Here is a 13481-nt window from a genome sequence, read left to right as displayed (position 1 = left end):
TCCAGCTTCCATTGCTTGCTCAGGAAGAGAATTCCAAACACTAACGACCCTCTGAGAGAAGAAATTCCTCCTCATCTGTCTTAAATGGGAGACCCCTTATCTTGAAACTGTACCCCCTAGTTCTAGATACCCCCATGAAGGGAAGCATCCTCTGAGCATAACTTGATAAAGAATGAATTCCTGCATTATTGACTTAAGTTCTTCAAAAATTCACATTGGCGGACAAGGGAAATGCATTGGATACTCTTAACACTGGAATCTTTTGAAAGAAGCATAGACAAAGTTCCTCAGCTTATAATCTCGGAGAGAAGGAGTCATTGAACAAATGACATCATAGAATACATAGTTGACTCAGGAATAAGAAAGGGCAGTCAAAAAGTAAACGTTTCCCGCTAAAATGTGGTTGTTATTAGAACCCTCTAGGAGGCAATCTTTGGACTTGTCCTTGGACCAGTGAGTTGGAACAGAATGTTAAGAACAGGTTTCCAGGTGATACTGAGAAACAGTGCGACCATCTGAACGGATTTAGATCTGTGACATGCTGGGACAGTTGATCGTAAAACTCCTGTAGACAAATATTAAATAATTAATTTGCACTATAAAAATTAGGAACATATTTTGAATTAAATAGTTATTGTTTGGCATTTTTACATAATTATAAATAGTTATTAGCATTTTGAAATTTTACGATCACTGTGTCCAAATGCATGGCTACAAGGAAGCAGCTGTATCAGCAGAGCAGTAGAATACAAGTCAAAAGTGTTGGATCCAATGTGAAATGCCAGTTGTAATAATTATCCATCTTGCCATAGGAAAAATATTGTTTACCATGGGCCAGGGAGAAAGATAAAATTATTTGTGTTTCAGGGATCTGAATTTTGAGAAAAGTTTGAGAAATTTGTCTGTATTTGAAAAGGGGAGCCCTATAAAAAGTTTTCAGAATTATGTTTAGTGTTAATGAAGCTGATTCAGATAAATTGCCAGTGCTCAAATGATTCCAAAACTGAAAGTAAGTTGACAAGGGAGTAAGTACAGAAAAGAGAGTTGGAATAAGTAACAATTGAAATAAGTAATTTCGGAAACAACTAAATGTGTTTCTGGAGGAAAGGGGTGGTGAGAGATATGTTTCTGTGCTAGGGTTAAGATCAAACAAAGGGGACAAATTAGGATTTCTGATTCTTAAAATGTTCTAAATCCCTAGGGTCATTACACCATCTATTTTAAGTAAGAGAATCAAAAAGAGTAGACTCATAATCCAGCTTGGCAACAGATGGAGTGGCAATAAGATAAAAGCAAAAAACTGCAGATGCTGGAAATCTGAAACAAAAACAAAAGTAGCTGGAAAAACTCAGCAGGTCTGACAGCATGTGTGGAGAGGAAGACAGAGTTAACGTTTCGAGTCCGTATGACTCTTCATCAGAACTAAAGAGAAATAGAAATGAGGTGAAATATAAGCTGTTTAAGGAGGGTGGAACAGGTGGAGCTGGATAGAGGGCCAGTGATAGGTGGAGGCTAGGGAGAGATTGCCAAAGATGTCATAGACAAAAGGACAAAGTGGTGTTGACAGTGGTGATATTAGCTAAAGGATGTGCTAATGGTGACATTAAGGGTAGAAAGCATGATGAGCAAGCGACAGATGACCCTAGTTGGGGTGGGGTGGGGGGAAGGGATCGAAATAGGCTAAAAGGTGGAGATAAAACAATGGATGGAAATAAATTTAAAAATAATAATAGAAATAGGTGGGAAAAGAAAAATATATTTTAAAAAAATTAGTGGAGTTGCAATCCTTTTTTTTCTTCCCAGATACAGTAAGCAGGGTTTCTGCAGTGCTCGTCAACAGTGTGATGCATCGTGATTTCAATGATTTCAGGCCAGCACTCAATTATCTCACCATTTATGATGAGGGTAGGGGTGATGGTGGGTGGTATCAATTATGACAATTCCCCACAGTGACACAGGTGTGAGATTTAGAAGTGGGTAAAAAGCAGACCACACTTAAGGATGCTGCCAGCTGTGCTTTCTGAATGAAATTGTGGTGTAATTAAAATATTGCATAATCATTTTTCTACAGTCCTAACAGACATAATGGTTGTAAAAGCTGAAGAATGGGATTGTAATTTTTTTTTTCTGAAGAATTTTAATGTTGATTTTCTCTTCCTCTCTTTCCCTCCCCTGCTCCCCTCCCCTTATAAAATAGCTGACCTTTAGGTAGAACAAAAAGTAATTGTATAGTATTTCCTGTAGCTATGAGAGAAGATAGTTGCATTCCAGAATGTCAGAAGTATTGCAAATCCTTTATTATCCGATTCAACAAATCAGTTTCTATTGTAATGTTTGTTGCCTAGCCCTTGATCCATGACACACACTAATGAGACAGTAATTCAGGTATTACTTTCTTGATGCTTTGGAATGTTACCAGTTCACCTTTAAATTCTGTTGAGAGCACCTAATAACATGAATGGATCCAGTACAAGAAACATTTTGTCATTGCATTACATTTTATATGCTATTGACAAATACATATTCCTACCTTTTGTGAGCAATTTGCCAGGCTTTGGACCAGATGTATTGAAAACTATTTTCTATTCTACTTTGGCAGACGTTAGCTAACCGTATTTCATAAAGGTAGTAAATTCTATTTTTCCCCATCTTTAAACAAAAAGAGTATTCTATCAGATAATATTTTATGTCCAAAACAAATCCCTTGTGAAATTCTGAATATACAAATACTTGGCATCAAAAGAAATGCCATGAACTTTTCTTGCAGCCCAGCAATCTTACCTTTAGAATAAGAAAACTCAGTGTGGTAAATTGTGAGAGCAGCCTCTTCCTTCTCTCACTAAATTGTTTTCAGATTGCTAACCTCATCATCTTTGCAAGATATAAAAAAGGACCTCTTTAATCATGCAGTCTTCCTGATGGAATAAGTGTCCCTGTTCTCTACCAGTGAGGAACAGGTGGACTTTCTCCCCTCTGTGCACACATGCACATACTTATTTATCCAGGGTCATCTTTCACAGACTTTCATAACAAACACGAGAGCATTTCATAAGTTGACACCTCCCAACTCTAAGCAATAGCCTAAATTCGTTTAATCAAGTTCCAGTTTTCATGTTTAGACAAGAATATGTACATACAAACATGCGAATTAGGAGGAGTAGGCTGTTTGGCCCCTCGAGCATGACCGCTATTTGATATGATCGTGGATATATCAATCCAGAACATAAAACCTGGGTTACTCGCTGATTATTAAGTTTCATGGGTCTATAGGTAGCTGTTCAAAAATCACTGCTTATTACCAAGTACCTCTTTGGCACAATGCACATCAATTTCCCTTAACTTCAGCACCTCCCGTAAAAGATTGCTGAATGTCATCTGTAATGGAATATATTAACTTAGGTTCATCAGGTCATCGTTTTTTTTTTGTAACAACTCCGCAAACAAGACATCCCTTCGATGCTGATTGGTTCTGTGAATATTTCATTAGTAGATGCAGCTCTATCCACGAAGCAATATCTTGAGAAGAGATCCAATTTCTCTCCTTCAGTATAGATAACGGTATGCTGAATCGTTGGCCAGACTTAGCATCAGTAATGAGTCCCTGAGACTAGCAAGCAAGCCTAATCTTACTTGTCCGCTAAAAGATATATTTATTTACACTTTTCTAAACAGAAGACAAGTGTACTGTAACAATCCTTAATTCCTTCTCAGTAATGTCACTCCTTCACAAAGGCTGGCCTTTTTCTGAAGAACTACTGTCTTATTCCACATTAATTGGAATCCAAACATATTCGGCTTTGGCCTCCATGGCAACATCATTACAGGGTGCCCAACGTTTTCTTTTCCTCATCAATTTTCCCTGAAAATAGTGACTTGTTGTGAGAATGAATTCACAGCTAATGGCAACCCCCTGGTGTCTTGCACAAGTCATTAGTTATGTGTTAGCCAAGGCTAGCAGGTTGTTTGACTATGCACGGAAGAGAGGGGGTTGATACAGCTGATCCTGTTCTCATTTCAGTTTTCTCACATGCTAATTCTCCAACATGGGCCACCAAATAGATATCAGAACCAGCTGGTTTCTTCCTCCCTGTCCTGAGGACAGTGCAGCCAAATTCTGCACAAACCAGAATTGAAAATTTCTGTCCGTACCCTAACTTTGTGCCAAATGAGGCACAGCTGATTGATCAAAATCTGCTGTTTATAACTCTTTGGAGGCTGAAACAACTAAAAGTGTTAGGAAGTCCATTTAAAAGTTTTGCCAAATTTGGCCTTCCAGATGATAAAGAAAGGTTAGGGATTAGGGGAGATGCCCACATCTTCGCAATGCCCCCCAAAAGTATGATTTTCTGAAGTACCTGATAGCAAGTCTCTTTATCCATATCCGATTCTCTCTTAAGTTTCACTTTATCCCAAAATGGATCTGATGTTCTCCATTTTGGATAAGTGCTAATAAACACTTCAGAAAGAATACAGTTAAAAGCAGCACCTGCTTTTGTGAACAAATTCTGGCTGTATGGCTCAGTTAGAAAACATAGCATTGTGAAACTACTAATAGCTGAGGTGAGCTTGATTTCCTAATGATTAAGGATCTCCTGACAGGTTGTCACTGTTCATAAAAGCAGGTGCTGCTGTTAATTGTATTCTTTCTGAAGTGTTTATTAGCACTGATCCAAAATGGAGAACATCAGATCCATTTTGGGATAAAGTGAATTCTGTTTTCTTCTGAACTTTCTCTCTAGTTCCTCCCAAATAGAAAAAAAAACCCTATAAGCTTTTCCTCTTCCCTACATCCATTCCATTCCGAAATCAAGACTCGTCATAGAATCCCCTATTCTCCAAATAACTTCCAAATTCAAAGCTTCTAACTGCTGTTTATTTATCTTTCTTCCTATAACTTTCAGGTTTTTAAAACTCAAGCTTAGATTTACCACTGTCTGATATACATAATCTCTTTTATTGTTTTCATCCTTTGTAACATCCAGCACCATGGGACTTGGTCCTTTGTTTTTTTTTCAATTTAAAGAATGCCTAGGATTATATTCAAATTCTTCATCAAGCTAGTTTCAGAATGTTATCATTCTCAAGAAATTTATATTCTTTGATTGCACCCCTTCCCAATGCTTGGCTTCCACTACCCCACAATGTTGATGCCTTAACTCTCTATGGAGAGGGCCTAACTTCTTTATATAATAGGGCAACAGTTTTGTTCAGACTTCAGGAACCATTAACTCTAATCCGGCTTGCCAAAATGCCAACTGGCTTTTTAAAAATTGTATCTATTTGGCTTGAAAGAAACAGTCAACAGTAGATAAGCATCCTTGAAATCATATTTAACTACACCTAAAGCAAACCTTAAACAGGTCACTTTGGACCACCTATAAATCTACCACATATCCTAATAGGGGGATCACAGTAAGCAATGTCAATGTCTTTAAAACTTCTTAAACCAACCTCACATTTGTAGTTCTCCACATTATTTGTTGGCCTTGCTCTCCATTGAGGCATTAGGATAACCCTGCAACTCGTTTAACTTTACAAATCATACAGACAGGTGTGTTAGAAAATTGTAGATTTTCTCATCTGAACTCATCAAATATAACCAATTAAGAAGACAATATAACCTGCCATACATACTAAATGTGAATTCTTACTGAGTAAATTTCCAGTATATTACATTCATTCATCCTGTGCGGTTGGCGTCGCACATCAAAGCAATTCCATGGCTGCTTAGATTTTCCGCCCATTAACTGTGAATGGGAGGAAAATCTAGTTTAGAGTGAATTGGCCATAATTGACTTGCATAGCACCTGTCAGTAGCAGAAAGACTGGATATGTTATAAAATAACCCTCACAACCTTCACTCTAGTCCAGGATTCAAATGGCAGTTCTAAATTGCTCATCTTCACTCTCCTGGTTTCCCTCATCATTTAAACCCTTCGATGAGATTATTACTTAGGAATAGTCCCTACTCAATTTCAATTATTCCCATTTTTACTTGGGCAATCCACTTATAGGAAAATTAATCAAGAACTGCAGTGCTCGAAAGGAGAAGGCCTCCCAACACTTTCTTGGGGCAGCTTAGGATGGGCAACAGCTATGCCTTGTCAGCATTGCCCATATCTTAAAAAATATATATGTAAATTTAAAAAATAAGATGCTTTGAAGGCATCCCAATAATCCATATTTTGTAATATTACTGTGCTACACCACGTCGTGATGAAGTAACGATTTGCATCAGTACCCAGATAATGAATTTTCAGTCTCAACCCGGCCATCAGGGAAAGAAACTAAAGATGAATGATGACTCTTCCTCAGAGCAAAGAAACAAATTTCCTGCTTTAAGATTTTTGACAGTGATGGGGACCGAATAGATGGAAGAATATAACTTCAAAATGATTTGCCTAAACTTAAATTATTGGCCCAGATTTATTATGCTTTGCCTAGTTCAAATGCCCACTTCTACTTCAAAGCCTCAGAATCCATTTAAAGGTTGCAGATGACATCAATGAACTCTTTTGTCAATGCTCAAAACAACCATAGTTCTAGAATAGGAACCTACGTATAACTGCATTTGATGCAAAACTGGAGTCACAATGCATCTACGGAACTGTAACTATTTTATGTAAATACATTTTACCTGGTATTTTTTCGACATCAAATTATTTGAATATTTTATTGCTAAAATGACTTCTACGTTGGCTTTATCAAAGTGCATATATTTGAATTACAACATATTAATTAGCAATACTATGCTTATCACTGTATTTCTGTCCCAGGCAAAAACTGAAGCCATTATACCAGCTCCTTCCCCTGTTATTCCAAGGCTTACACTGAGAGTTGGTGCTGGCCAAGACAAGATGTGAGTACTGTATTTTTTTTAATCATTTAGAATGGGAATGTTGTCTACATTAAGATAAAGAACTGTGCCATTTCAAGTAAAAATTGGTATTTATTTTCTGTAGTTAAGTTTGCTGGGCTTAGTCCTTCAAGGGAACGTGAAGGACTGAATGAATAAATTATAAATTAGCTAGAAACCCACCATAGCAAGGATTGTATGTGTTCTCTTAATAGTTGAAATTTCCAATTCACTTCTGTAGGTCTGTTGTGCATGTGCAGTGTACTTTCATTACTTGTTTTCTCAATTTTTTTTTAGCCACACCAAATATAACATCTTAAGTGGTAGAGTGGTGGGTGAACTTGAAAGGGAGACTATTGTGTGGATGTGCAAAACCAGTTGAGGGAACAGCCATTTTCACCACCTGTCTGCCAGTTTCATGATATGATCTTAATATTAAATTGGCAGCATATGGACTTGATGGGAATATGAGCTTTGGAATCATATCTAATAATTTGTGATACCTGTTTACCAGTTTTTAGTCATTTCAATGTTTTAATTATTTATAAGTGCTGTGCAAGGGAACCTGGAACTGCCTCTTCTTTAGAAGATAGGCTTCAGTGACTTCATAAAGTGCTATTTTAGTGTCTCCATGAATGAAGATAGAGTGGTATAGAAATATTAATTAATCATCTCATGGTACAGGAAGGCTATCTCTAATCTGCAGTTTGAAGGCATAAGCTATTGGAACAAGGGAGGACTCAGAAATGCAAGTTAAGCATTCAAGATTATATAGTAATTCTGTTAAATATTTATCCTCTTCATATATTATTGTAATATATTTCTGGACCACAGCAATAACTCTAATTTTATCCTCTGAAACATACAGTCAAGAGAGGCCCTAAGTTGACCACAGGTACACACTGAGTTAGCCAATCCCAGCTGGGAGGAGAATAAGAATGCTACAGTTACCCTCAGCACAACTGGGTTAGGCACTGTTAAAAATCAAGTAAGGTACCTACTTCTGATCACTTGCTGCAAGTATGGAATTTGGGTAAGGACTGGATCAAGCTCTGTTGTGATTTCTTTGCCATTTGACTAATCACCTCCTTCTTCTTCTTCTTCTTCTTCTTCAATTCTCTGCCTGAAGGCAGATCCTTGCCAATTATTTACCAAACCACAGCCAAGTGCAGTGATTTTTTTCACTGTGGGTAGGGCAAGGAGGCAGGCCCCGAGTCTACCTCAGCTGGTACATGAAATGAACCCTGTGCTTTTTGGAGTTAATCTGATCTACACGCTAGCCATCTAACCAGCTGAACTAACTGACCGCCTCCTTGAATAACTTAACAATGGTCAAAGCTCAATTGCATTTTAGCAGCTTTCTGCAAAAATAAGCCTTAACAGCCATAACAATTGTTACAGATAATTGATACCTTGAATAATGGAGGTGCTGAGAAGCAAGGTCCTAAACTAGTATTCATGGTCAAAAATAACTCTGGTGCTAGAAGATCTGTACTATGACACATGATACTTCGTGCAATTCTACAACAGGTTCATCAAAGGTTTTATAAGCACTGAGGATACAGTTGACTCTCATAGTACATTCTTTCGGTTAGCAAAGAGGGAAAAAAGACACATGCCAACATTAAGAACATGCCTACAGTTCTCTTAGGTTCATGGTCATTCCCATGTTTTGTGGAAATAGAAATGCTTTCCCATAATTGTGGGCATCTGCAATTTTAAAAACTATCAAAACAACTGTAGAAGCTGTGTGAGAACATGCAAGAACAGTAGTCATGAATCGCAGCTATATAAATTCATAAATTTTTAAAATAATTGTAATTTAAAAATGACATAAATTGGAGGGAATTCCAAATGACTAACGATACAGCTTTCACATTAGAAACATGGTGGAATCTGATTATCACAATCTACTTGAATAGTTCCCCAAAAGATTTCTGTAGCAAGATTTTCTAAACCTGAGTTTGCATCCAAACAGCGCTCAATTGTATTCCTGTTTAAATTTAACTTTGAGGTATTCTTTCCCCATTATCTTCTTAAAATTTTATTTTGCAGGCTTCATTTAAATACAGCAGTTCTCTGTAGTAGAAAAGTGTTTTTGGTGTATGCATCAGCTCTGTACTGATCAAATGCTTAAATTTCCAATGCTACTGAAACTGTTACTACTACCTTCCCAATACAAACTGATCAGTACAACCAAACATGTTTAATCTAAATGGGCTGTCGAAAACAGCATTTGTCCATATAAACTCACAATCACTAGAAGCTAATCCACTATATAAATCAAATGTGTGTGATTTCAAAGTGAAGAAATTGGCATTATAAAACAAAGAGCACAATAAAAGAACAATTGAAAAAGCACAAATGTAGTACCAGTGCCTATTGTACATAGTCACTAAAAGAATGAGTGTACTGACCTTGAGAATCCCCAGAGAAATAAATTATATTTATTGTCTATTAGTTTTAATACAGTCACTTAGCACTGCTGGTGTATTCTGATACTGCCCAAATCTGTAAATTGCACTGTAAAACTTACAATTTTGTTATTTGCTATATAAGAGACAGGAAATCCATCTGAAGTAATATTAGGTTAGCAAGTTCAGGTTGTGTCATTGAGGAAAGAAATCAGTATCTGTTCCCTACAAAAAGTTTGAGTAACAAGTTCAGCTAAGTTCCCATCAATGATTAACATGACCATGGACCTAGCATAACAGGACAAAGGGAGCAGGGGCTAGTGAGAGCAAATGAAAGCAAGGAGCACAAGAAACAGGCTGGGAATGTCAGTACGTCATTCATGCAAAAAGTAAAAAAGTGCAAATGTTGGAAACCGGAAATTGAAAATGAAATGTGCAGCATGTCCGTCACATCGAAGAGGAGAAAAGACAGGAAACAAAAATCACCATATTATAATGATTAATGTGCTGCTTTCTCAATTCCAACACAATGACCCAGCTTTGAGGTTCAGATGACAAATCTAGATCGCTCATGCTTTGCTTTTATGAATTAATGTCATCTGAACCCCAAAGATTATGTTGCTAACATGATTATATTTCACTGACAAGTATGCAGTGTTCCTATTGTACATTGCCAGAATGTTTGTCATCATGAAGTAGTAGAAGTTGACTGTATTTGTGGGTAAAAATGGGGAAAAAAATTGCATGTGGCTCCTGTCTCAGAAGTGAAGGTGGTGACCTGAGACAGTTTGGTTGACTTTACAAGGACACTAATGATGTGTGAGAATGAAACACAGTGATCAGTTGTATATTGTAGTACTTAAGTGATTGACCTCAAGGCCAGGAGATGATGGGTTTCATTCCAAGGTAGCCTGTCCCCTGTGTAATTACTCTAGGAATGTAGCATGACTACACACACAAGAGCACAAGATGAGCACAAATTGTCCATTTCAGTCTGTGTAAAATCTTCTATCAATCACACAGTCAAGATAGTTTGATAGTTATTGCAAACTCTCTTCTTCGGGAGTAAGGCTCCCTCACCTCCACAGAGGTGCTAAGAGAATAAAAAAGCATCATGCCTCACAACTACTTAGGAGTTTAACATAGGCCTTACCAGTTCTTTGGGAAGGAGATGGGAAATCACTTGTGCTTAACTTTTAATAATGCCAACCTGCTTATTTTATAATCTTGGATGCACTTGCTTTTATGTACTATTTTTAAGATAGAAAAGCATCCCAAGGCACTTCGCAGAAGTTTAATCAGACAAAAATCACCACCAAACCAAGGAAAGACTATAATCTTGCCAAAAAAATAATTTAAGGAGGGATTTAAATGAAGATAAAGAAACAGAGGTGTTCAGAAAAAGAATCCCAGAGTGAAGAGCCCAGAAAGCAGAGGACATCCCTGCCAGGGGCGGATGGAAGTATGTGAGGGTGCATAGTTTGAATTTAGAGAAACCAGGATCCAAAATAGGTCATTGAGCACAGGGATAATTGGTAAGTAGGCCTGTGGGATAGGAGACAAGCAGCAGAGTTTTGCATGAGTTAATGTTGAGGTGATGCCAGCCAAGAGAACATTGGATACTCAATTCTGGAGGGAACAAAAGTACAGATGAAGGCACCAATGGCCAATGGGCTAAGGCAGGGGCAGAAGTGGGCATTGTTACAGAAGTAGAAGTGGCTCGTCTTTGTGATGGAGTGGCTATGGGATCAGAATCTCAGCCTTGGGCCAGGTAGGATGCTGAGGTTGCAAACAGTCTGGTTAAACCTAACACCATTTCCAGAGGAAAACAGAATCATTATCCAGGCTGACACTTCACTACAGTACAGAGTGCTGCATTGTCAGATGTGCCATTTATTGGATGAAATATTAAACTGAGGCCGCACCTACCGTCCCTGGGGCAGGTGGGACCTAGGCAAGAAGGATGGGTTACACCTCAACAGGACTGGGACTCATGTCCTCGATGGAGGTTTGCTATTGTTGTTGGGCAGGGTTTAAACTAGACTGGCAGAGGGATGGGAACCTGAGGGGAAATTCAGAGTGGAGAGGAGAAAAACTGGCATTGGGAAGTAGAGAAGTATTAACTGATAAAGGGGATATATCAGAGAGTAATATCAAGGTAAATAGAATACTTGGAGAGTTTGAAAGAATTAGGGTTGGCAATAGTAAGTCATTAGATGGGGCCAAGTAAGGGAGAAAGTAAAAAAGCCTAAATCAGGGTTAATGTGCATGTATGTGAATGCGTGGAGTGTGGTTTAATAAGATTATTGAACTACAGGCACAGGTCGACATATGGAACTAAGATATTATTGCTGTAACAGAGACCTGGCTCAAAGAAGGGCAGGACTGGGCATTAAATGTTCCTGGGTACAAGGTGCTTAGGAGAGACAGGAAAGTAAGAAAAAAAGGGGATAGTGGCAGTATTTATTAAAGATGGCATTACAGGAGAGAATGTTCCAGAAGGGTCAAGGACAAAATCTCTCTGGCTAGAGGTAAGGAATGAAAAAGGTGCAAAAACTTTGATTGGTATAGTATATAGACCAGCAAATAGTGGAAGGGATGTAGAGAAACAAATTTGCAAAAAAGTTATAGAGAGGTTCAAGAATTATAGAGTAATTACAATGGGGGACCTCAATTATCCAAATATAGGCTGGGATAGGAATAGTGCAAAGGGGCAGGGCAGGGTGGGGGGGGTGCGGTGAGAGCTCCTGGAATGTGTTCAAGGTAATTTTCTGCAGCAGCATGTTTCCGGTCTGACAAGAGGTTAGGCAGTGTTAGTCCTGACTCTGGGGAATGAGTTGGCCCAAGTGGACCAAATATCAGTGGGAAAGCATTTAGTGGACATCATAAGGTTGTATCATAAGGTTTAAGTTGGCCACAGAAAAGGACAAGGAACAATCCAGAGCAGGGAAAATTAATTGGGGGAAAACCAACTTTGATCAGATGAGAAAGCATCACAGTCCAGTGAGTTGGAGTCAAATGTTGGCAGAAAAGACCGGGCCACCTTTAAAAACAAACTATTGCAGGCAATGTCAAGGTATATTCCCTTGAAGGGGAAAGGTAGGACAAATAAATCCTGAGCGCTCTGGATAGCAAGAGAGATAGAGATGAAGATGAAAAGGAGGAAGTGGAAGTACGACAGATGTCAGGTAGAAAATACAATGGAGAATCAGGCTGAATATAGAAGGTCCAGAAGAGAAGTGAAAAAACTAAAAATAAAAGCAAGGAGAGAGCATGAAAAGAGACTGGCAGCGAACATAAAATGGAATCCCAAGGTGTTCTATAAGCATGTAAATAATAAAAGGGTGGTAAAAGCAAGAGTGAGGCTGATTATAGATAAAATAGAGGACTTGCACATGGAGGCAGGAGAAATATCAGGGGTATTAAACAAGTGTTTTGCATCTGTTTTAAGAAAGGAAGAAGATGCTACCCAGGCCGAGGTGAGAGAGGAGGTAACTGGTACAGTATAAGAATTTACAATTAAGGAGGAGATGATAAAAAGGTGATCTTTACTTAAAATGATAAGGTACCAGGACCAGATGAGATGCATCCAAGGGTACTGAGGGAAGTTAGAGTGGAAATTGTAGAGGCACCAGTGATAATCTTCCAGTCTTCCTTAGGCACAGGGATGGTGCCAGAGGACTGGAGAATTGCGAATATTACACCCTTGTTCAAAAAGGAGTGCAAAGATAAAGCTGGCAACTACAGACCTGTCAGACTGACTTCAGTGGCAGGGAAACTTCTGGAAACTATAGTTTGGGACAAAATCAGTAGTTACTTAGACCAGTGCAGGATAATTAAGCAAAGGCAGCATGGATTCATTAAGGGAAAATCATGTTTACCTAACTTGCTGGAGTTTTTGGAGGAGGTAACAGAGACAGTTGCTAAAGGAAACATTGTTGATGCATGTATGGATTTTCAAAAGGCATTTGATAGAGTGCCACACAACACACGTGAGCAAAATTCTAGCTCATGGAATAAAAGGGAATGTAGGCACTTGGGTAAGAATTTGGCTGAGTGACAGGAAACAGAGTAGTGATAAATGGTTGTTTTTCAGATTGGATGGCCTAGACTGTAGTGTTCAGGGTATGATTTCAAAAGTTGCAGATGATACAAAGATGGGAAACATTGTCAACTCTGATGGGAATAGTCTTGAACATCAAAAGGACATA

The 13481-nt window shown here is 38.3% G+C and overlaps 1 protein-coding gene across 3 annotated transcripts in view; it reads left to right on the top strand.

The window, feature by feature from the left end:
- Positions 1–13481, top strand: part of taf3 (TAF3 RNA polymerase II, TATA box binding protein (TBP)-associated facto) — a 189546-nt gene that overhangs the window by 141135 nt on the left and 34930 nt on the right. For all 3 annotated transcript variants that reach the window (XM_041203604.1, XM_041203605.1, XM_041203606.1), the window contains one exon: positions 6777–6859. In XM_041203604.1, coding sequence (XP_041059538.1) covers positions 6777–6859 — 83 coding nt within the window. The remainder of the gene's footprint in view (positions 1–6776; positions 6860–13481) is intronic.

The sequence above is a fragment of the Carcharodon carcharias genome, chromosome 13 (genome assembly GCF_017639515.1).
Source record: "Carcharodon carcharias isolate sCarCar2 chromosome 13, sCarCar2.pri, whole genome shotgun sequence".
Classification (NCBI taxonomy): Eukaryota; Metazoa; Chordata; class Chondrichthyes; order Lamniformes; family Lamnidae; genus Carcharodon; species Carcharodon carcharias.
Note: the sequence above shows the minus strand (reverse complement) of the source record. Positions and strands in the feature narration are given on the sequence as shown.